The following is a 26272-nucleotide window of genomic DNA, read 5'->3' as shown; positions in this document are numbered from 1 at the left end:
AATAAGCAAACAGTTAAAAGCCTTTGATTGGATAATTACTACAGTGATTCATGTATTTCATCTGGCAATAGATCTTTTAACCCGAACTGATGCAGTGAGTAGCTTCTCATTTCTTAAAGTGCCATTCCACCATTGGATGTATTTTTTTAGCATAAAATACAATATATTTTATGACAACATGACTAGACAGAGAAATCTTTTAGCTTCAAAATGATATATCAAACATAATTTTTTGACAGCGACAAGTATATTAATTTTGCGACCAAAGTCACCTACCCTTTTAATTTCCGCGCGGTAGTGAAACGTGATGTCATCGGCAGGTTCCCCTTCTTGTGTACCACGTCACGTGTGACATGGCACAGATTATCAGCAATGGCGGATAGAACGCGATTGTCAGCTTCGAAAAAGAAGCGAAGGAAAATAGCAAATGATGCCCAAAGGAGACGGTCGATGGTGAATATCGGCACAGCAATCGACAAATGGAAATCGCGTTCTATCCGCCATTGCTGATAATCTGTGCCACGTCACATGTGACGTGGTACACAAGAAGGGGAACCTGCCGATGACATCACGTTTCACTACTGCGCGGAAATTAAAAGGGTAGGTGACTTTGGTCGCAAAATTAATATACTTGTCGTTGTCAAAAAATTATGTTTGATATATCACTTTGAAGCTAAAAGATTTCTCTGTCTAGTCATGTTGTCATAAAATATATTGTATTTTATGCCAAAGAATACATCCAATGGTGGAATGGCACTTTAAACAAACATGTCGGAAGACGTATCCTGACATGTGGACATGGGAAAGATGTTAGTGTTTCAGAAAAGTCAAGTTATAGACCTGCATCAAGCAAAGAATAAAACTTCAGACATTACTCAAGTTACTGGAACTGGGTTAAGAACTGTCCAATGCTTTATTAAGTCCGGGAAGGATAGTGGAGAACCATCAACTTGGCAGAAGAAATGTGGTCGGAAAAAAGAAAAAAAAAACTTGACTGAGCATGATCAGAGATCACTTAAACTCTTGAAGTTGAATCGTTTAAAAAGACAGTAGAACTCACAGCTATGTTTAATAGTGGAATTAAGATCATTTCCACACGCAGTGTGACGAGAACTCACAGGATTGGGACTAAACAGCTGTGTGTCCATCAGAAAACCACTTCTGAGTGAGACTCCAGAGAAAAGGCTTCAATTTGCGAGGGAGCAAAAGCACTGGAGTCTGGAGCAATGGAAAAAGATCATGTGGTCTGAGGAGTCCAGACCAGGCTTGTAGTACTCGAGTCCGACTTGTGCCACAATTTTAAGGACTCGTGACTTGACTTGAGCACTGATGACTCGGACTCGTGCATAAACCGCATTCAGACTCGTAAATTGGAGATGGGGACTTGGATTTTTTTTCTTTATTTTTTGTAACATGCCATAATAATTTTGGATAAGATACGGATGCGCAACATTAGTGCCACCAGCCTTTTAATTTATGCAAACCTGTTAATTTATGCAAATTTGTTCATTTTTTATCTCTAAATTTGTAGTTTATTTCTTTTATATACATCCTTTTTTGTATACTTAGTACTTTTGCACTACTCCTTCACTACCTTATCTTTTTCTCTTTATATATTTTGCTGCTGTAACGATGTAAATTTCCCCCTGTGGGATAATAAAAGGCTATCATAAATATTCCTGATCGAAGACATCTTTTTTTGTGAGTTTATTGTCGGCTATGGTACAGGACATACATCTTCACATGACTCAACGCGATCAGTATGTTTGAGAGTGTACGGGTGTGGCAGCTGTGTCATTTGTGTCAGACTCGACTCGGATCAATAGTGGACTCAACTCGAACTTTTCTTTAATGACTTGGACTTGAACACTGGGGACTCAAGACTGGACTTGGACTCGAGGTTTAGTGACTCGACTACAACACCGGTCCAGAGCGATGGGCGTGTCAGGGTAAGAAGGGAGGCACTTCATGTATATAGTGTCCACTAGGGCTGCGTACCTAAACATAACATCAGGTACAGGTACCAGTACAGAGGTTTAGGTACAGGTCCGGACCTGTACTTGTACAATTTGACAAATAAACGTGTTCTTCTGAACTTCTCCAATAATGACAAACATTAATAAACTGTTGACAACTTGTCAGTATCTTTATTCAAAGAAAACCGAACATAACTAGGTTTCCTACCTCACTTCTCAGTCACCCTCTCAGTCTCACACTTGGTTAACTTGGGACAAAAAGTCATAAGTTGTCTCACAGCGAGAAGTGACTACACTAGAGTACTACAGACTACGTGCAGTCCGCGGCATTTAACTTGCACGGCAAAATTACACAAAGCAACAAAGGCCACCAATGCCAGCAAAGGAAAAATGGCTGACCTGCTTTTGAGTCTTTTTGACCAATCAGAACGCTGGATCAGCCAAGATCTTGCAATGTCTCGTGTGACTGTGGCGAGAGGATCTCAGATCAAAGATGGCTCTGTTTTCAAGTTTCAGCGCGGCATTTTACATCTTTTCCAGTGCTAAATTTTCATCTTTGTGGTAGGATTTACGCATCTTCAGTCACAAAATAAGCAGATACTTGGTGTAAATTTATATCGGTAAGTACCGGTACTTCATGATCCGGTATTTTGGACCTGTACCGAATCGATTTTCACGGTACAGTACCAGTACGCAGCCCGAGTGTCCACTGTACAAGCGTCTGGAGGCAGTGTTATGATCTGGGGTTGATTCAGTTGGTCAGGTTGAGACTCAGCAGCGTTACGGAGCAATAAGCTGAAGTCAGCTGACTGCCTGAATGACCAGGTTATCATTACATCGATGGGGTTTTTCTTTCCTGATGGCATGGGTATAAAATTCAGGGCTCTGATTGTAAAAGAGTGGTTCAGGGAGCATGAGGGATCGTTTTCACACAGGAATTAACCACCACAGAGTCCTGACCTTAACCCCTTATGTCTTTGGGATGTTGGAGAAGACTTTACAAATCAGTTCGACTCTCCAGTCATCAAGACAAGCTCTTGGTCAAAAACTAATGCAACTCTGGATGGAAATAAATATGACGTTGCATAAATTTGTCAAAACACTGCTGCAGTGAATGCACAACAAAATCAAAGCTAAAGGCAGTTCAATGAAGCCTTAGTGTGAGACTTTTTTCGCAATGTATAATCATGTATGAAGGTTTAAATATTATAATAAATCCTAAAAAAAGTACAGTCAAGTCTCTTTATAGGCAAACAAAAAAAAAAAAAAAAAGTATTCCAAATCCAATTCTAAACCTTTCCATTTGTTGCTGGATTGAAACTATTTCTTTTTTTCTCCTAAATCCAAATCCACTCCCCCCCCCCCCCCCAAAAAAAAAAATAATAATACAAATAAATTAATAAAAAAACACTTCATGACATGCTGTTACAGAAAAATAAATCAACTTCTGAGTAGGTGGTAACAGGAACTCCACTTTGAATCACATCACCCTTTAAAGCATCTCTGACCTTCAAGCTTTTATCTAAATCTGCTCCTGGGTTCATGCTATTTCTCAGTGAGTGAGTGAGTGAGTGAGTGAGAGAGAGAGAGAGAGAGAGAGAGAGAGACAGACAGACAGACAGACAGACAGACAGACAGACAGAGAGATCGACTTTTCCATGATGTCATACGAGTTACACATCATTAGTAGACAGATTAAACACAAACAACAAAATAAAAATAATAAACCTGTGCTTCAACCAAGAGAGACAACCCCGCGTTGTTTTCATTCACTTCCTACACACTGCGCTGTTGTGTACCACACCAGTAGTGTGTGTGTGTGTGTGTGTGTGTGTGTGTGTGTGTGTGTGTGTGTGTGTTTTACATGTGACCACATGGAGTTATAATCCTGATTAAACTGTGTGTCCATTCAGGATCAAACATTAAAACTGGATTCAAATACGCACGCTTTCCCTCTTCCAGAGAGGACATGGCTGAGATCACACTCTGCTGACAGCTAAACATGGGCACTCTCTCTGTGTGTGTGTGTGTGTGTGTGTGTGTGTGTGTGTGTGTGTGTGTAAAAAACTCCTTGTCTTGCCTGATGGAGTGATGACAAACCCATTTACTCATTCTCAGCCTCCACAGCCACTCTCCTCCCTTCATTTCATTTTACTGCTCTTGTGAATGAACGAACACACACACACACACACACACACACACACACACACACACACACACACACTCCTTCTCTCCAGAGAGGAAATATTATTAAAAAAACCACACACACACACACAAAGAAATGAGGAACAGCAGGAACGAGATATGGAAAGAGAAACCATGCAACATTTATTCATCATTTAATGTTCTATCCAGACACAGTGAAGCATTTTAAACACGTTTAAAAGCGCACACGCAAACACACCCGAGTACACGCACAGACCGACAATCTCACACACCCCAGTATACGCACAGACCGACAATCTCACACACCCCAGTATACGCACAGACCGACAATCTCACACACCCCAGTATACGCACAGACAAACACACACACACCCCAGTACCCAGTATACACACAGACAGACAGACAACCTCACACACCCCAGTATACATACATACAGACAGACAGACAGGACAATCTCACACACCCCAGTATACACAGACAGACAGACTCACACACCCCAGTATACAGACAGACAATCTCTCTCTCTCTCACACACACACACACACACACACACACACAATCTCACGCGCGCGCACACACACACACACACACACACAATCTCTCTCACACACACACACACAATCTCACACACACACACACACACACAATCTCTCTCACACACACACACACACACACACAATCTCACACACACACACACACACACACAAACCAGTATGCACACACAAAGAGAGACAAACACACCTTCTTGATGGCACCATATAATGCACACGAAGATGCACAAACAAGGACACACACACTGCATGGCACCATTTATCACATGATGCTCAGCTGGGTTCTGTGGCAGCTGTTAACCTCATCTGGCCATCAATCTGTCATTCAACTCTCTCTCTGACTCTGACACACACAGACACACACACGGCAATATTTCAGAATTAACACACTCCGATTACGCAGGGTGTGGAAGGGAGAGAGTGAATCTCAGCGCTGCCCTCCTTTCTCCTCCAACAGCAGCAGCACACATTGCTCCTGTGTGCAAGGAGACGACGCTCCGTCTAGTTACTAACACCAGCTTGAACATCACGGAATAGAAGTTCTGGCAGAGAGAGATGTGTTTCCTAAAACACGGAGAGCAGTTGGACATTTTGCACCGTGGTGTCCACGCAACACCATCAATGCACAAGCAACACCATCGATACCGGCCCAGCAAAGCGTGCGTGCGTGCATTAATGTCTTCTAGCCTCATTCTTTATAACATTTGCGAGCTGATTTAAAATGAAGCGTGAAAACGAGCTTGCTTGGATTGAGCGGAATAGAGCTGGTTTTGTTCCACTTGGAGAACAGCATTCTGGGTAAGACCTGAAAAGAACTCCTCGGACTAAGCTTTAAGATCTTTTGCCACATTACTCACATGAGAAGATTCTGTCGTTCCTCCTCCTGATATCTGCACATATTTTAATGAGCATCATTAATCGTGAAATACTCTACGTCTCGATTGCAGATCGCATTCCCTGTTTATCATTAGCGTAAACGCTTACGTCACACAGCATCACCTCTAAGTATTTTTGTACGAGTAAATCAGTTGGCATGGCATCAGCCCGATAACCTGATACGGTACCAGTATCCGTGTCGATGTGTCCCGACTCTCCGGTTGGCACCTTTACACGTTTGCAGCCATGTTTTTAATTTCATGAGGACACTTGATTCATGGTCAGTCCTGCAGAACGCAGCAAAAACACAATCCCACCCTCAACGCCACGTTACCATGGTTCCCCAGGCTTCCCTGGAAGTCCATCCGCCTTCGTGTGAGCAATGAGCTTGAGCAGGTTCTTCTATTCCGTCTCCGAGTCAGTTATCTACCGGATAAATGTACACTGTAAGCCTCACACGCCTGACTCCTAATGATCAGAGATCACGTCTTTAAGCCTGATTCCTAATCTACAGTCTTACTCTTTCCTGTTAAACCTCCACCAGATTACACGCTGGAGCAGGACGAAGCCCGAGTTCACTACTGAGTATTAAGAGCTGACTTAGATTTTTAGATCATCAGATATTAAAAAGAATTATTTTTAAACACATTCCTGAAGAGTAAATATCAACCAAACTATTTCTGTTTTCAAATGATGCTTCTCAATTTAGGGTGCGTGTGTTCAAGTTCCCTCAAAACACTTTTTTTTTTTTTCCCTGTAATGGCATGCTCAGGTGTGAAATGCGACCAACTTGCAAGCATGCCTTTCTTTTTTTTTTTTTAAAGATATTTTTTGGGCTTTTTTCACCTTTATTGGATACGACAGTGTAGAGACAGGAAATGAGCAGGAGAGAGAGACGGGGAGGGATCGGGAAATGACCTCGGGTCGGAATCGAACCCGGGTCCCCGGATTTATGGTATGGCGCCTTATCCACCTGAGCCACGACGCCCCGCAAGCATGCCTTTACAGGAAAATAATCAATAACAAGGCGATGCGATGTGGGGTGGAGTTACTGTTACCACCCTGAAGTGTTTTATTCCTCTTATATCACAGTACTATGCCAACGAGTACATCTTTATAATGATTAAACAACACGGTCATACTTTTTATCCTTTTATAGTTACCAGACACGTCCACAAGCGTCAGTGACCAGCGGTTTTCTCGGCCTACACAGACGGTCTGCGTCGGCTACTCGATCCCAGAAAAAAATGCAAACTTGCCTTTCAATGTTCAAGTGAATTATATCGTCTCTGCTGCCCATAATTTGCTGCAAAGCCAATTATTCCACCATGAAATTGTCTTTGATTCGGGTCTAGCATTACCAGAAATGACGCCATACTTGTTGATCGGGTTCTCGTGCTCTGATCGGCTGAGCCGGACCACGCCGTAGCGTACGTAAAGCATCCACCATGCGAGCCTGCACTGCAAAAAATGGCCTTTCAAAAATAAGAAATAAAAGATTAAAACAAAGCATATTTGCTTGAATCAGGTGAAAAAAATCTGCCAGTGGAACTAGTCAAATTTGACTTGATAAGATTTCTTAAAGTAAGATGAAAAATCTAACCTGTTTTTAGATTAAATAATTCCAAAATAAGATTGGGGAACTTACGCTACGTTCACACTGCAAGGCTTAATGCTCAATTCCGATTTTTTTGTGAAATCCGATTTTTTTGTGAGGTCGTTCACATTAACAAATATATGCGACTTGTATGTGATCCTCAGTATGAACGAAAAGCGACCTAAAAGTGTTCCGCATGCGCATTGCAGGATACGACGACGTCACACGCAGTGAGCATGGCCAGTGTTTACGGAAGTAAAACCGCCCGGTTGCGGTATGACCCATCCAATCTAGCTTGAATAGCTGCATCCCCCCAAATGGAAATCAGCTCCCTAACCTCTGCGTCCTTCCATTGAGAAGATTCAGAACCTTCACAGCCCGAAGCGTCCCTCGCATTGATGTCATGCGCAGGGGCGCAGATACGTTTTTTTTTAACTGGGAGGGACAAAAAACTGGGGGGGACAAAGCTGCCAGCAAACCAACTCCAACCCCGATATGCCTGTCAAACTTGTTAGTAACCATAGCAACCAAGCTCGAGCTCGCAACCTGTGCAGTCTGCGCAGCTCAACCAACCGAATATCAGTCTTTGATTTATGTGAGTTGTTGCAACTATGTATACACTGCTGTGCACCTCAATAAACCGAATGGTAATTAGTCTTTTGATTTTTCCGTGAGGTTTGCCTTATACAAAGAAAGACAGCATAGACGTTTTTTCCTCCCTATAAGTGGGGGGGACCGAACGAGGTGAATTTAAATCTGGGTGGGACGAATCCCACCCGTCGCCCCCTCTATCTGCGCCCGTGATTATGCGCCATGTTGTTGTAACTTTTTTTGAGAGACCCGCCGCCTACTTCAGCGCAGAATAGTGACGTTTGTGGCTTGTTGATGACGTGTAAGTCGGATGAATGCGACCTGGCGGTTCAGACTGAAGTCGCATATGAAAAGAGCGGATAGGGATCGGAATTAGGACCACATATCCCAACGACCTGGGTCGGATTTGAAAAAATCGGATCTGTGTCGTTCATATTGTCAATAAAAGATCGGATACAGGTCACATATGGGCGAAAAGATCGGATTTGAGTCACTTCAGCCTGCAGTGTGAACGTAGCCTTATTATGCGAGATCTGATTAACTCAAAATAATCAAAATAGTTCTTATAACAAGATCGTACTTCTTAAATTTAGCCATTCAAGTCATTTTTATTTATTTCATTTTAAGGGTATTTCACTTAAATTCATGACAAAGTCTTAGCAGTAAAAACTGAATTTAAGATAAATATACTAATATTAGGATTGTTAAATTCTACAACTAAGCATTGCTAGCTTAAAAGATTCTCCTTTTGTGACCTGTAATTAGTAAAATACTCTAGATATGATCTTGAATCAAGTTGACGACACGTGTAGCATTGCAACAAGTTTATTTTTTTTCCCATTTCAACATTCAAACATTAAACCATCTCTTAAGATTCCACTTCCCCAGGACCTCAGGCACCAAAAAAAAAAAAAAAGTCTACGCATTTTGACTTGCAGTGCTTACACAATGCCAAAGCAACAGTGCATTTTGGGGGCACTGACTATTCATGTGTACGAGGGGTTTACAAGATCAGGCACAAAAAAACAACAACACTGAACTTAATTTACAGCATTCCAAAAAGACCTCACTAAAACGCCCTCCACTCACTGATAGCCTTTTTGAAGGCACTCGTCTGGTCTAGAGTATATGTTTTGAAATGTATGAATTGTAATGAAAGATTCAAAGATTTCAGTAAAGTTCATTTATTCCCAAAACAAGCATACTTGTTTTTTTTTTTCTTGAAACAAGATAAACCACATTTGACAAATGTCCAAAATTTTGTCTATACAATGTCCAAAGTTTTGTCTATACAAGATGTTCAAGATGGACTGTCTAAAAACTAGCCTTTCTACCTAAATAAGGTTTTGCTTGTTGGGCAATTATGTCTTATAATAAGGGTGGCTAGATGTTTTGACTTGAAAATAGACAAATAAACTTCCTAAGATTTTTATTTTTTGCAGTGTGGCAATAAGTTATTATAGAAATGGTAACATGTTAGAACTCGCACATTAATAATATAATATATTAATATAACCCTGTGACTTGTAGGTGCACTCGAGTCAGAGAAAATTAGTCAGCACCTTATGATCAATCAGAATAGAGAATATCACGGCGCTGTGGAATATTTAAGTCTTGGCAGTAAAAGAAGACCCTTGAACCCTGTGAAAGTTGAAATGTGTTGAATTTATCTCACAAATCCTTGCATGGCAGAAAATTAGATCTTGATATCTTGTGAAGAGAAAATCTCTTTCATATAGGTGACTTTATCTAATATCTTATTAGAAAATTATCAGAACTCAAATACAAGCTCATTATTCTATCCACATTCACTGGATATGAGCAAATCGCATGCTCTGATTGGCTACTCTACTACTAGGATATCAGCTCATATACGGTGAGGAGAGAAAAAACAAAATGGCGGCGCGCATTACTGAGCCAACCAGGGACGACAAAAAAAAAAAAAAAAAATCTACTCGAAAACAAAACCCCCAAAAACAAACACACACACACACACACACAGCAACAAAATATGGAATGAAAATATTTGATGGCAAGAACGTGTCTTTAATTTTTCAAGAATTATCATTTTATCACATTTTTCACAAATTGCTCTGGTCATTACACCAGTTTGTTTGCATTCTTCATCTTTAAGCATTAATTTTTTTTTTTAGACTGGTTCAAAAGCTCAAAGAAGTTTGAAAATTACAGAACTGAAACATCCAAGGAAGAATTAAATAAATATCTAAAGCTATTCTATACCTCAGCACGACAGCAAGACGGCACTTTCTACAAAAAGCCAAAATCAAGTCAATTCATGCGGCCATTGATAGGTTTTTAAGAAGTCTGCCGAAGCGGAAATGATCATGTCGAACGTTTTGCATAAAGTTTTTATTCACTGAATTTGCAAAAAATAAAAATGCTGCGTTTCTCAAAATCCAGTGAATGTGGATAGGAAAAAAACAAACAAAACAGTTATTCCACTCAATCTCGTCGTACATGACTTATAGCGCTATCAGCTCATGTACAACTCGATTTCATGGAATAACTGTTAAATAGCTTACTTTTAGACGCTTTTACTCCTTTCAAGCTCCAAATTGTTTGATTCTATGGGCAGATAATTGTTTCTTTCTAGAATTAAATGCTTAAAATTAACATGAGCAACATTATCTGCCAAGAGATTAAGAAAATTTAAAGCTTGAAATGAGTAAAAGTGTCAAAAAGAAAGCGAATTAATCTTATCTTTGAGTTCTAATTATTTAATATGGATGATTTATCTAATTCGATAAATGCATCCACATTAATGATGTTTTCTCTCAACAAGAAATCATTTTTTGCAGCGTGATTAGGACGATTCTTCCTGTTCGAAGGTTCTTTCGTCACCTGACATGCAGAAGCATCATTTTTCTTTTTCATTCCTCGTTTTCGTGACGTCAGATTTAGAAAACAGCCATGGAGTCACAAATTATTCACGAAGCGATTTTATCGGTCAGGGTTTAGCAGCTTGGCTTTTCCCTGAATTTGGACCTGATGGATAAAACGTGTCGAAAACACTCAGGAAATCAATAATTAGGTGCTCTAGACTGTATAATTAATACCAGCTCGAATAAATGTAAAGGACTGGAGTGAGGGTTTTTACTGTGAGACTGAAAAATGAATGAATAAACAAACAAAACCATAAATAACTCGCTGACCTGTAGGACAGTCTGGATCTTGGCGGAGACATCGGCCTGTTCGTAGAGCTTGATGCCCTCCTGAGCTCCACTGGGAGACACCACAATCTGCTGCAGATGGTTCAGAACAATGCTGTGAGCCGTGGCCACGGCGTTAAACTTGTCAAACAGCAGCTCCAGCAGTTCCAGGAGCAGCCTGAGGGTGGCAGCACACAAAGAGAGAGAGAGAGAAACGGGATTAATCTGGGCAAGACAAATGACACAGGGACCTTTTTTATGACCCCGCCTCCTCTGCTGTCTCTCCTCCACTTGTAGAAATGATTCAAGCGTCCGTTCGTTCAGGTGTCTGAGAAAACCTTCAGAGAGACTTCCACCTGAACTGAAGGGCCCTGGAACTTTCTAATGAACACAGAGACAGCCGGGTGTTGACAGGATCTCCCCGCTGAGCTACAGCAGATGTTCACCAACGACAATTAGAGACATCTGTCAAGCTCACCCAGGCCACGAGGGGGACCAACATCTGTCTGAGGTTTGTCTTCAGTGGCGCAGTGGGACACATTCTGGAGCACAAGGACTTCACTAAGCTGTTGCACAAAGCTGCCTCACTCAGATGATGGGGGGGATGATGGTGTGCGACAGGGTTTTGGGCCGATGTGGGAAACATGAGCAGCTAAAACCCACAACACACTTCCTCAGATATTGCCGGTAGCTTTTTATAGCCCTTTTTCTTTTAATAATTGCTTCTGGAAACAGCAAATTTGACCCATTTGAATATTTAAACAATGCAAAAAAATATATATTTTTAAATAAATCTTGAATTATTATTATTTTTAAACTCAAGTTTTTCCTTCTTTTTCTGCACCAATTTATTTTTATTTACATAAAATAAAAAAAATACCAAACTCAACTGAGGAAGGTGACCAAATCTACACATCATTATATTAATTTCTCAGACACATGCTGGCTGATACACACACACACACACTTGCCCTCTTCCCCCACCGCACGCGCCCTCTCGCCCCTCCCTGCACGCGCACACGCTCGCCCTCTCCCCCCTCCCGCACGCGCACACGCTCGCCCTCTCCCCCCTCCCGCACGCGCACACGCTCGCCCTCTCCCCCCTCCCGCACGCGCACACGCTCGCCCTCTCCCCCCTCCCGCACGCGCACACGCTCGCCCTCTCCCCCCTCCCGCACGCGCACACGCTCGCCCTCTCCCCCCTCCCGCACGCGCACACGCTCGCCCTCTCCCCCCTCCCTGCACGCGCACACGCTCGCCCTCTCCCCCCTGCCGCACGCGCACACGCTCGCCCTCTCCCCCCTGCCGCACGCGCACACGCTCGCCCTCTCCCCCCTGCCGCACGCGCACACGCTCGCCCTCTCCCCCCTCCCGCACGCGCACACGCTCGCCCTCTCCCCCCTCCCGCACGCGCACACGCTCGCCCTCTCCCCCCTCCCGCACGCGCACACGCTCGCCCTCTCCCCCCTGCCGCACGCGCACACGCTCGCCCTCTCCCCCCTGCCGCACGCGCACACGCTCGCCCTCTCCCCCCTGCCGCACGCGCACACGCTCGCCCTCTCCCCCCTGCCGCACGCGCACACGCTCGCCCTCTCCCCCCTGCCGCACGCGCACACGCTCGCCCTCTCCCCCCTGCCGCACGCGCACACGCTCGCCCTCTCCCCCCTGCCGCACGCGCACACGCTCGCCCTCTCCCCCCTGCCGCACGCGCACACGCTCGCCCTCTCCCCCCTGCCGCACGCGCACACGCTCGCCCTCTCCCCCCTGCCGCACGCGCACACGCTCGCCCTCTCCCCCCTGCCGCACGCGCACACGCTCGCCCTCTCCCCCCTCCCGCACGCGCACACGCTCGCCCTCTCCCCCCTCCCGCACGCGCACACGCTCGCGCTCTCCCCCCTCCCGCACGCGCACACGCTCGCCCTCTCCCCCCTCCCGCACGCGCACACGCTCGCCCTCTCCCCCCTCCCGCACGCGCACACGCTCGCCCTCTCCCCCCTCCCGCACGCGCACACGCTCGCCCTCTCCCCCCTCCCGCACGCGCACACGCTCGCCCTCTCCCCCCTCCCGCACGCGCACACGCTCGCCCTCTCCCCCCTCCCGCACGCGCACACGCTCGCCCTCTCCCCCCTCCCGCACGCGCACACGCTCGCCCTCTCCCCCCTCCCGCACGCGCACACGCTCGCCCTCTCCCCCCTCCCGCACGCGCACACGCTCGCCCTCTCCCCCCTCCCGCACGCGCACACGCTCGCCCTCTCCCCCCTCCCGCACGCACACACACTCGCCCTCTCCCCCCTCCCACACGCACACACGCTCGCCCTCTCCCCCCTCCCACACACTCACTCTTCATCATCTACATCAACGTTTCCATAGCAACAAGGCCTGTATATTTCAGCGAGATTTGGGAGATATGAGAACAGAAACACAGGGACGACTCCAGTGGGGCTGAGATAAGGATAAAGTCAGATTTGTTGTACGTGAGGCGAACACATGAACACACATCAATGTCCCACACACACACAAACACAAGTACCCCCCCCCACACACACACAAATCCTGCTGTGTGTCAGGTGAACGCTGATTTTAATAAATATCAAGTTAGATGTACGATATTTGTCATCTGAGGAGAAAAAAAAAAAAGTTAAAAGCGGAGCTGTGAATATGAATAAAAATAAATGAATATGAATTTGTAGTTTAATTAAAAATGTGTCTTTTTGATTAACTTTTAATATTTCTACCATGATCTCAATGATGAATAAATGTTCTGATGTTCAAAAAAATTTTTTTATACATTTTTAAACATAAAATATCTGTGTTTTAGAGGTCATCAGTTGCTCTGGTCTCCATAGTGGAAATTCGGCTTTTAGTCGAATATTAGTGTAACATCTAGGTGGTAATTTCGAGATTACATTTTCGCAGACAGAGCAGAGCAGAGCAATCATCACCAACTAGATAAACACTACACTGTACAGTCACTGCACGTTTTACACAATTACAACTTTGGGAGCACTACTGAAATTTAAATGTGGAGATTATGTACCAATTTAGAAGATAAAACATGTCTCTTTTCCTCCTTTTCATTTTTACCTCTTTAAAAACATCATGCCATGAGATTTTTATTTCTTCTAGCTTTCTCTTAGAGTTCCTCTGGAAATCAGCTGCGTTTTCACTTTCTCTTTTAAAACATTAAGCATTATTCATGACTTAAATCCATATGTTGCGGGAGCCAGATGGACTGGTTTGAGTATTTCAGAAGCTGCTGATCTCCTGGGGTTTCCACACACAACAGTCTCTAGAGTTTACACAGAATGGTGCAGAAAACAAAAAACATCGTGTGAGTGAGTGAGCGACAGTTCTGTGGGTGGAAACAAACGCCTTGTTGAGAAAAGAGGGTCAGAGGGAAATGGACAGATTGGTTGGAGGTTTTTTTTTTCCAGGAAGGATAGAGTAAATCATTTCATCATTCTTGACAACCGTGGTGAGCAGAAAAGCATCTCAGCATGCAACAGCAGAACACCACACTGGGTTCCACTCCTGCAGCCAAGAACAGGGATCTTATGGGCCTTTTCCACTACCCTTTTTCAGCTCACTTCAGCCCAACACGGCTCGCGTTTCGACTACCTCAGAGCAGCACGACTGAGCTCACTTCAGCCCTACTCAGCACCCAAAACTCGCACGGTTTTGGAGTAGGGCTGAAGTGAGCCCAACCGAGCCGAGTGGGGCTAGGGGCGTGAGGAGACACTCCCCTGTGCACTGATTGGTGAGGAGTGTCCTCACATGCCCACACACGCCCCGCGAGCACGCTGGGATCTTTAAACACCGTAAACCCGGAAGAAGAAGAATTACGAAGCCTTATGCGCCTCGCCTCATCTATACGCTCTTGCCAGTATCTGTTGGCGTTGTCGGTGACAACAAGCCACAGCACCAAGACCAGCAACACTAACGACTCCATGTCCTCCATGTTTATTGTTTACTATCCGAGTCGTGAGACTACCGCTTAAAAGGTCACAGATGTCACTGTTTGCGCCGCCTAACGACATCACGTGACGTCCACCCACTTTCGCTAACTCCACCCAATGTGTCCACCCACTTCCAGCCAGCACGGTTCAGCGCGGTTGTAGTCGAAATGCAACCCCAACAACCCCACTCAGCCCTGCATGGCTCAGCCCAACTCAGCCGCATTGGTAGTGGAAAAGCCCCAGTAGAATCAAGAGCAAGCTCCTGTTAAAGTAGCCGGTGTTACACTGTTACAGCGCCACCAACTGGCAACATGCGGTTTAAATAACCGTTTCACATTCTACAACTCTGAAATTTTTTACATTATTGTAAAACATACTGTATATACATGTTGTACTGCTCCAACATATTAGCACCTGCTCTTGGTAACAAGAAGTGACGCTGTTGGAATGGGCAGTCGAGCAGCTGATGATGCTTGGACCCACTAATCGCTGCTTGTAGTGATATTTCAAGAACATTTTCCCGACCCTACTTCAAACGAACATTTTCCAGTCTCACGTTCCTCAAAAACTCAATATGTTGTGCTTTTGCCAATTTCTGGCTCTCTTCCTTTAACCTTGACCGTATAGAAATAAGATAAGATGTTTCTCTCCAATAAACTTTTGCAAACCAAGAAAAAGAACTTTAAAAGTTATCCTCCATGTTCATTACACTGGTAGGGACGTCTAGTACGCATAATAAAGCAATACGCACATGTAGTGCACTGGTATGAGATTCAAGACCCAAGACCCTTTACGTTCCCACAGCAATAAAGAAACAGAGCACAATATCAGACTAAAAGAGTTCTCAGATATTTCGTGCTCGGTGTAATGAAGCGCAGGAGTCAAGCGAGAGTGTCAGAACGCAGAGAAAAGCAGGAGAATAATAACGGCTTGAGAGAGCCGAGTTCATTTCTGCCCTGGGTAAGTGCTCTCTTAAGTGCCATCATTATCTTCCTTCTCTTTCCACTGCTTTTGTTTCTCTCCACAACTGGCGATACTTAAGGAAATGCAGGCTGGGGTAGTTTTATGGATTACACCATTTGTCTAAATGAGGGAGTTATGAATAAGACGTGAGAAAGGCTACCATCGATCCCATAAGGCCTAATGGGAAAGAGTGGGAAGGACAGGGAGGAGGGAAAGAAACTCAAACAGCCAGAAACACAAACACTTCTTAGAAGAGTAAAGTAAAATAAATAACTGGGTGGGAAAGAATTAGGGAAAAAAATAAAATAATACCGTCAAACTAATTTTATCATTGTTAACCTGACTCACGAGGAATGTATGACGTAGATAAGGACGGATACTTTTCCATGGCAACACATTCAGACCAAGATACCAAGGCCAAAATCATCAGGGCTCGACTTTAACTTTCTCATTTTCTACTTGTCCTGACCGTACCCTTTTTATTCCTTTGGATTTATTCGTTCAATAAAAAGAAGGTGATTAGCAAAGTTCATCAAAAAGCAGGTGTAGTGATTATCATTAAGCTTTAATGATTTATCATTTTTCCAATAAAACTCAAACTTTAACAATAAACAGAATCTATCCAAACCCCCATTATGGTGTGTATGTTGTTCTAACCCATGACCTGATCTGCAGTTTTAAGAGTTAAGGCCAATTTATGGGCAATTCCATGTAAATGTCAACCTCACCATGCAAAAATAAAGCAACATGTAATACATCAAAACCACTCCCAGAGATATCATCTAGGCCTGTATTTTACAGATGTGAATAAGTTGAACCAATTTGTAACCAACCTAATATGTCACTGTCAGTCTTTCTTTCTTATAATGTAAACCCCAAGCTAAAATCAACTTTGATCATGTACAATTCTATATTATTGCCACAAGCCACAGAAATGTATGCTAAAATCCACAAAACAGCAAAACAATAGCCATCCTAAATATTATTTAAGAACTTTGATAGTTTTAGCTGATATTTAGAGAGTTTTTCAAAGGGTTATGGTGGTTAAATTGCTGATTTTCTAAACATATGCCATGTCTATTTCAGACGCATCACATCCATAACGGAATTTCGTCACATCCATAACGCTGACTTTTCCTTCCGAAACTCTGCATGAAATACAAAATATTTTAAACAAAGATTTTTTAATATTCACCTTGGACCCCTCTATCAAACGGATATCTCCATTTCGACATTAGGTTTACAATTTCACAGAGTTTGATAAAAATGTACAGTCACCCAAGAAAAGTGATACTTTTTCTGTCACATCCATAACGCATCTTTTATTGGCATTTTCTGGCATGCCCTAGATGTACTATGGGAATTGTTCTTGTTCTATCACTTCTCCAGTATGGTACAGCCTTAAAATATGCAACACCTGTTTAAATACTGGGAGACAATAAAACATGCACTGGGTCATTTGTTGCCATTTTGAGTTCAAGTGTCCCGTCCATAACGCTGGAATTGCTCTTATGCTGACAACCCAGTCCTCGCAGATGGCGTCGCAGACGGCGTCTGCAAAGCCCCCCCCTTCGCAGACGCTCTGCGTGCACCTCCCAAAAATTGTGACCACCACAGAAGCCTCGCAGACAGCGTCACAGACAAGAGGGCTCTGATTGGTCCACTCTACATCCGCTGTACACGCACTTCCGCTTCCCTACTTTCCCGGTTTGGTTTGTTTTCACGACCGCCATTTTTAAAAACACGAGCGAAGATGGAGCAGCACGAAGAGCGGTTGATCGAGGAAGTGAGGAAGTACGTACATCTATACGACTCCAGTTCTAGTCATTATAAGTAACCGGAGGATAAACACTCCACTAACCACACCCACCAACTACTCCTAGCGATTTCGCGACTTCGCGCCCCTTGCGTTGTGGCGGTGAATAACATCGCGCACGCCTATTACTCCCCGCTCAACGATAAATTACAACTGTCTGCGAAAAGCTATCTGCGAAAGCCTTGTCGCAAGAGCATGCAGAGGCCCTTAGACTCACCCAAATTCAAAGCTTCTGCAGGAAATAAAGTTAAATCTTGATTAATCCAGTAAAACTTGAAGTATAAATTAATTTAAAAAGAAAACGAGTTGGACCGCGAGTGAGTTTGGTACTGTCGTAAAATTCCCCTGAAATATTTTATCACATCTGTGATGGTTAATGTGAACCATACAAAAGAAAAATACAATGAAATGAAGATTCACTACAGATATTTATTTTATTGAGATGTTTGATCTCAATTTCTCTGATTTCAATTAATTCAAAAATCTAATAATCTATTTAACAGTTATTCCATGAAATCGAGTCGTACATGAGCTGATGGCGCTATAATCCAGGTACGATGAGCTTGAGTGGAATAACCGTTTTGGGGTCTTGTCTCTCCTTGATGACGTTATTGATTTCTGTGCTACATGCTGACACGCGATGGTCGTGGTCATGTCTTGCTCTCGCTATTTAAGTCTAGTTTTAGTGCTTATTTAGCCTAGTAAACTAGACCCACCCGCCTAGCGGCCAAAAATATTTTTGTCTAGCGAGTGGGTCTAGCCTCGCACCATATAAACAAAAACACCCCGGGCATCAAATCGTGCCCGCCAATCACAACGCAAGGTTTTTGTTTGGATTCTTTGGGCGGGCTTTTGCAGGAGTGACGACAAAGCTGCGCGACGCTGGAGAAAGCGCAACAGGAAAGATGGCTACGGCTAGTGAACAGCGCGCGTTTGACTCCGCTTTGGAATCAGTTTTAGAAGAATTAGACTTGGAGTTTTCGTTGAAACATGAGCAGGAAGAGGCTCTCCGCTCATTCCTTTTCAAGAAGGACGTTTTCGCTGTTTTGCCGACCGGCTATGGCAAAAGTCTGATCTACCAGCTGGCTCCGCTCGTAGCCAAAAGGATGGGGCTAGTTTGTGCAGTACGAAGAATTAATAAACAGCTTTGAACCATTACTTTTTGATTGTTTCTTATTTTCCCATTATTTTAAATTTAAGGGAAATTATTTCACCAAACACCACTAAATAAAAACTCTCAAACACAGTTTAAGCAAACCCTTGAAAAACACTTGGAAAAAATAAGAGTGCATGTTAAGTATGTGGTACAGACTCCAAACTTCTTAATATCTAGAACCTGTTTATTAATTAATACGCATTTTGAAAAATTATTTATTTCAAGGCCTCCCCCACTGCGCGCTCTGACTACATCACAGTCACTGTTGCGCTGATTGGTCAGAGCGTTGGCCTATACGCACAGAGACAGTTTGAAAGACAGCGGGTTGTCCCTACCCACCCCCGTCGGAAATGTCTACGGATCGAGGCCAGACTAAATATTCACATTTAGTCTGGCTTGCCAGGCTAGTGCTTATTTTAATTCAGGATACTTTTAAACTATCTGGAAATTTTCATGAGGGTACTGTGTCCCTTACTACAGTGGTGGAGGAGTTGTTCGGGAAAAGTTTTTCAAGATATTATTCAACTTTCTCGTCACAGCGTTCCAAGAGTAAATCTACTTCACGCTTCAGTGACGCTAATCATGTGGCACTGAATAGAAAATCCCGGCTTATATCTGTTGAATGCGACACTACTTGCAACGTATTTAACTCTACTTGCTGGGGATGTTGCTCAAAACCAGGGTCCTGATTCTAATATTTCTTCAGGAGGTTTTAATCACGGTAGCGGCAGGAACTCATTAAATATCCCGGTTTTGACTTCAAACCGTTCTAGTTTGCATTCAAGGTTACCCAAGAGACCTACATCTCGCCAACTTGCTAATGTTCCTATTCTCAACGAACAATGCCAAAGTGGAATGCGGAATCTACGACTTTGTACTATGAATGCAAGATCACTGAAAAACAAGTCTGCGGATTTTTCGTGCTATGCACTTCAAACCGGGGCTGACGTTTTTGCAATAACTGAGAATGGACATGGTGCACAAAGGTGAAATTACCCTCCCTGGGTACAAGTTGCTTGATAATTCACGAACTAGCAGGATTGGAGGTGGAACAGCTTTGCTGTTTAACGAAAAGCATTGATGTAAGGAAATTAGATGGCGGAGAACGGAAATCGTTTGAATTTTCTGAGTGGATGCTGGACTACGGCTCTAATAAACTGAGAATGATTATTGTATACCGCACTCCATATTCTGCGGCTCACCCTGACACTACTGGAGTATTTTCTGACGATTTCTCCTCGTATTTGGAATCTGTTATCATGTCTACTGAGCTGCTTCTGATCACCGGTGATTTTAATATACATGTAAATGTTCCTACTGATCCAGACGGGGCTCGTCTTCTTGATCTCTTGACATCTATGGGTCGAGAACAGCATGTTGACAAACCTACGCATGTGTCTGGACATACTTTGGATTTGGTTATTACATGCTTTGTTGATTCGTTGCTTTCTTCGAAACCGATTGTGGATTATTTGTTTTCGGCTCATTTCACCGTTCTTTGTGATCTGGCATTGGGTAAACCCTCTCCTAAAATAGATCAAACATCATATAGAAGGATTAAATCTATTGACAAGCTTAAACTCCTGGATGAATTAAAGAACTCTGATCTCTGCAAGAACAGCCCGGACACACTTAATGAACTTGTTGAAAGTTGCAATATTACCTTAGCAGATGCCTTGGACAGGCACGCGCCGCTTCGTACTAAAGTGATCAGATCAAGACCACTTGTACCATGGTTCAACGAGGATATTAAGGCAGCGAGGTGAGAAAAGCAGAAAGGAAGTGGAGAAGGACTGGTGCGCTGGAAGACTTGATTGATTACAAAGTTAAGAAGAACAAAAACAAGCTGATGAATGAGGTGCGCTGTTCTTTTTATCATCATTTTATCGAGGAAAACAGCTCTAATCAATGCAAATTATTTGCGGCCTCTAAGAAACTATTGAATCAGGGTCAAACGGGCTGAATTTTCCCGCCGTTTGATGACAAGATTCAGTTTGCGAATCAGATGGGATCCTACTTCTTCGCGAAAATTAGCACTATTCATTCTAAGCTGGACACTGTATTGGCTGGGCCGCCAAGTGTCCCCACGAGTGAGACTGGCTTAGATTCAGGTGGGGAGCTATCAAGTTTCACAAAACTGATGGAAACGGAAGTGAGGGAGCTGACTGCTGGACGTAGTAAGAAAACGTGTAGCATCGATCCAATGCCGACATCCCTGGTGGTTGAGTGTATTGATGTCTTGTTGCCAGTTATCACAAAGATAATTAATTTGTCACTAGAGACGGGGAGTTTTGCTGATGACTGGAAATGTGCTCATCATTCCTTTGCTGAAGAAGGTAGGCCTGGATTTCATATTAAAGAACTACAGACCAACGAGTAATTTGCAGTACGTCTCTAAGTTGACGGAGAAAGCTGTTTTCAGCCAGTTGCATGTGCACATGACTTCCAACTCACTCTATCCTGAGCTACAATCATCCTGTAGAGAGTTTCACAGCACTGAAATAGCGCCATTAAAGGTAACGAATGATATCTTGATGAAGATGAACTCGCAAGAAGGTCACCCTTTTGATCACGTCAGACCTTAGTGCCGCATTTGACACTGTCAATCGCGGAATTTTACTTAGTCGTCTCTCCAATGAATCTGGGACTGGTGGGAAGGCCTTGGAGTGGTTTAAGTCCTACCTTGAAGGCAGGGGACAGTGTGTTTCTATCGGCGGGGGGGGTGTCAGTATCGCAACGGTTCAATTTGGACTGCGGCGTCCCTCAGGGGTCGTGTTTAGGACCTCTTCTTTTTGTCATTTACGCATCGAAGCTGTTTAAAGGTGATTAAAAACGATCTACCTGAAGCTCATTGTTATGCAGACGATACTCAGTTGTATCTTAGCTTCAAACCGGATTCCAGTTCCTCACAAGAAGCTACAAGTGCTATGGAGCGCTGTATCGAGAATATCAGATGCTGGATGATACATGACAGGCTCATGATCAATGATGATAAGACTGAATTTATACTTATAAGAACGCGCCAGCAGTTAAAGAAAGTAAACTCTGTAAAGGTAACTACAGGGAACGAATTGATTGAGTCTAGCTCCAATGTAAAGAATCTTGGCTGCTGGCTGGACTCAAACTTGGGTATGTCAAAACACATTACGAACATCTGTAAAGCAGCTTTTTTCCATCTACACAATATAAGACGCATAAGGAAGTAGCTACTTGCCTAAAGACTGTCTAGTTACCTTAGTCCATGCCTTTATTACAAGTAGGGTGGATTATTGCAATAATTTGCTGTACGGTCTCCCTAAAGAGCAGATAGCCAAATTACAGCGTATTCAAAATGCAGCCGCAAGGTTAATACTGGATGTCGGCAAATATTCACACGTCACTCCGTCATTGTATCAGTTGCACTGGCTACCCATACACTATCGTATCCAATTCAAAGCACTTTTAATGACTTTCAGGGCCATCCATGGCGTCGCACCATCATATATTTGTAAGCTTATCAACATCAAGGACAAATGGTCATACAGCCTGAGATCGAACAATGGCATTCTACTTAAGCATCCCAATGGCAAGATGAGAACAACCCTTGGCGCACGTTCCTTCACAGCCGCAGCACCAACGTTATGGAACAGTCTTCCAATGTCAATTAGGAACATAGAATTATTGACCGATTTTAAGAGAGCGTTAAAGACGTATCTATTCAAGCAAGCTTTTACTTAATTTTATAAATCTTTTGTTTGTATTATGTATGGTTTTATAAGAGTCATACATTTCTTTTTAATGGAAAACGTAAATATTTTTCTTGACTTTGTAATCGAATTGTAAAGCGCTATTGATCTGCCACTGCTAAATAGCGCTGTATAAGTAATCAATTATTATTATTATTACTACTGTTTTATTCTATCCGCATGTACTGGATTTTGAAAGAAACAGCATTTTTATTTTTTGCAAATTCAATAAATAAAAAGTTGATCCTAAACAGCCAACAAAATCATTTCAGCTTAGAATGTAAACAAACCAGCAAAATGACAGGAGCAATTGGTAAAAAATGCTATAATTCTTGAAAATTAAAAATTTTTTTTTAAAAATACGTTCTTACCATCAAATACTTATATTCCTTCTTTTGTTGCTTTTTTTATTTTTTGGAGTTTTGTTTTCGAGTTTTTATTTCGTCCTCGGTTGCTTCAGCAACATGCTCCGCCATTTTGTTTTTCTCTACTCATAGTATATGCGCTGATATCCTTGTAGTAGAGTAGCCAATCAGAGCACACGACTGCTCATATCCAGTGAACGTGGAGAGAATAATATTTAGATCTGACAGTGTGGTTATTTTTACACACACGCCTGCTGTACTCGGCTTCCCCAGAATTTCGTAAACAAAAACACAGCCGGATCACTGAGGGGATTGAGCTGGTTTTGTTGGAACGTTATTAATGTAACTCTTGAATAATTATGATAAAAATGGTGATTTTCAACAAATATTCAACTTGTCCTGTCGGACAGGCAGATGGGGATTTGACTTCTCCAGACCAGACATTTGGTTGTCCCGGACAGTCAGACTACCATTAATATCGAATCCTGATTGTTCTTCTGAACCCCATTTTTAAAATCAAACTCTGTTTCTGCATTACTTTAAACATACTAGTTATTTTTAAAAAAAGCCCAAGGTCACATGATTTTTACTTAAAACATTCAACGGAGATGCCGTCAGATGTACCATCATCCTGTCATGTCTCCAAAACAATCACAGACTGATGATGGGATCAGATATATTGGTTTGAAGGGTAGAAAAGAAGTGGGTGTGACTAAATGTTTTAAAAAAAGAAACATCAAATTTAATTCTATATAACGGCTCATTTAACAACAGGGTCACACACACACACGAAAGGCTGCACCAGTTCGAGGTTATGGCTGAACCCCTCAGTGGCGGCTGGTAGTCTTTCAAACAGGGGAGGCTGGTCGGTTACGATATTTCCAGATTTTAAAAGAAAAAAGAAAAAACACATCAATTTTGCCCATACTCTTGCCTCTGATCTGGCTGATTGTTGGCAGGGTCACAAACTGTGAAATAACAGGTTCTTTTGGCCCATTAGCCTACTGTCCAATATACATGATGGTGGTGTTGGGGGGGTATATTTTAACATTTTATATTTTAAAATTGTGGCATGTTGTTTAAAAATTAATCATTATTGAAAGCAGCTCTTTGTCAGGAACCTCAGCAGTAACAGCAGAGTGTTCTGGAATAGGCACAAGCACTGACCTTGGGGAGCCAAACATAGAGCTGGGTGCCACACATTTCATTCAATGACACTTTCCCTATATTTTACTTATTTTGACTGAGAAATGTTTTATTGACAATTTTGATAACCCTTCACTTTTAATCCAGGTCTGTAGTGTGAAATGTTCTCGGCTGTGTTTTTGTTTAAAAATGTTTTCCAAATTGTAGCTGTGTTTAATTCATATCCAGAGAAATATATATTCCAATATAATATACTCAGCATAAACATTTTAAATAGATTCTATATTTTTGGTCCATCCATGACATATTACTAAAGTAGCCTATTTACTGTTGTTGATGTGGGTCACTTGCTGTTAGCCAATTCACTTTCTCGTACCAGGAGAGCTGAAAGGAACGAGTATTATTCCCGACCTTTTTCACCAAGTCAATTTGAGGCGTTGGTCTACCCTGCTCTTTAATTTTAATTTTTTCCTCGAAAGGAAGACTGGCAAATGGCTTCGCCAAAATTAAATCAGCAGTGCTTGGCATCCGTGCGCAGCTTTCTTGCTAGCTGACTAGCCCCCTCAAGTTCAAGTTCAGTCACTCAAATAAACGAAATTTCTGGAACTAAGACAGCAAACTTGACAACACTATATTTACACTTTATTTACAATGAAAATATATACAAACTAAAAAAGCTGGTAGAAACCGTATGTAATGAATGAAATCGAAATGTAAGCTGATCACTTACAATACAGCACAGCACTTGCGAATCCGCATGCGACTGAACTGAGATTCACCGCTGCCTGTCTATAGTTGAAATGAGCTGTCAATCAAAGAAAATATCCGGCCGCTTTCACCAATCACCAGTCTCCTCGCGGAAACTGCCATGTCCCTCCCACTGTGAGGCTGGGAGTCCGTAGGCGGGCGTTTTCGCAGTATTTGTCCAATAATCGTCTTGCATTTTGATATTGACAAGCGCAGAGCTCCCAAATGCCATTGAAGTGCACTGAGGCTGGGCTGCATCGCGCTGTCACGAGGGGGAAAAACTCACGCACACATTAGGCGAACTGGGGAAAGTGATAACGGAATGATTTTGCACTGTAGTGGGTTGAGCACATATATTTCTATGATCCTGGATCTGAAATAGCAATGTTATAAGGTCGGCTATAACATAAGCCTAGCGCAATTCATCCTACACAATGTTCGTCATTTTTAGAGGAGGCTGAGCCTCCCTCGTTGTCTTAGAGCAATCGCCCGTGGAACCCCTGGTACTGATTTGTATGAATTCTTCACAGTGTGTGCATGGGCGTGTCGGCGTGTTGTCCCCTTACCGTGGCTGGTTGTCCTGTCCCAGGCTCTCTCCTCTCTGGTAGGCGTGGTCTGCGATCTGGGTGGTGGATCTTTTCAGGATCTGCTTGAGTTCTGGCTCCAGACGCTCCAGGATGGCGTTAATGGTCTCGGGGATCTTCTTGAGTTTGGCCAAAGCTTTGATCAGGATCCCCATGAACTCGGCGCTGTTCTCTTCTGGGTCTGCGTCCAGATCGTCCTGCAGATCTCGAACTACACACACAACAGAAATTGTCGATGTGTCATCTCAAACAATGTGCATATCTAAAGAGTGGGTCAATCATAATAAAAGCAAAGTGTGCTGTTCTGCCCAGTTCCATGTTTCTGTTACCCAGAAACCTCTGACTAGGCTCATCAGTAATGATGCAATACATCATGGGCTCGTTCGCGAGTTAAGGGCGTTAACACAGACTAAACTAAGAACAGATCATGAGGTAGATTATATTTGTGGCCTTGACAGTAAGTTTTCAGCCAACGTGAGAAGTGATGCTCTGTTGTAACATTATTCGAGTCTGGCTTGGGACTTGATTTTCTTTCTACATATTCGAATGCATGTCATGAGCAGGAGAGGTACAGAACGGTTTTGTGTGCTGCATCACTGTTTCCACATTCAGTACTGGTTTTCCAGGACAGAAATTGGGATTCAGTACAAACAGCAAGTGCAGTTTAAAAAGAAAAAACACTCGTGTGTAATAACAAAAAAAAAAAATTAAACACTTCTGTTTCAACGATAAGGTGATATCATCATATCGTGATCCTTTACGATACACAATCCATCACGATATCCAGATTAGCGAACCAACAGCCAGTAAAACAGTAGTACTGTATTACAATAATGTTTCATGATTCTTTTATAAAATTATGTCTTATTTTTTACATTCATTTTTT

General features: G+C 42.9%; 1 protein-coding gene across 2 annotated transcripts in view; it reads right to left on the bottom strand.

Annotated features, from left to right (window-relative positions):
- exoc4 (exocyst complex component 4) overlaps positions 1-26272 on the bottom strand; it is a 316334-nt gene that overhangs the window by 248469 nt on the left and 41593 nt on the right. For both annotated transcript variants that reach the window (XM_060903439.1, XM_060903440.1), the window contains exons 6-7: positions 25369-25597; positions 10932-11106 (exon numbers count right to left, since the gene is read on the bottom strand). In XM_060903439.1, the coding sequence (XP_060759422.1) occupies positions 10932-11106; positions 25369-25597 (404 nt within the window). The remainder of the gene's footprint in view (positions 1-10931; positions 11107-25368; positions 25598-26272) is intronic.

Source organism: Neoarius graeffei, chromosome 21 (genome assembly GCF_027579695.1).
Source record: "Neoarius graeffei isolate fNeoGra1 chromosome 21, fNeoGra1.pri, whole genome shotgun sequence".
Classification (NCBI taxonomy): domain Eukaryota; kingdom Metazoa; phylum Chordata; class Actinopteri; order Siluriformes; family Ariidae; genus Neoarius; species Neoarius graeffei.
This window is presented reverse-complemented; position numbering and strand designations above follow the sequence as displayed.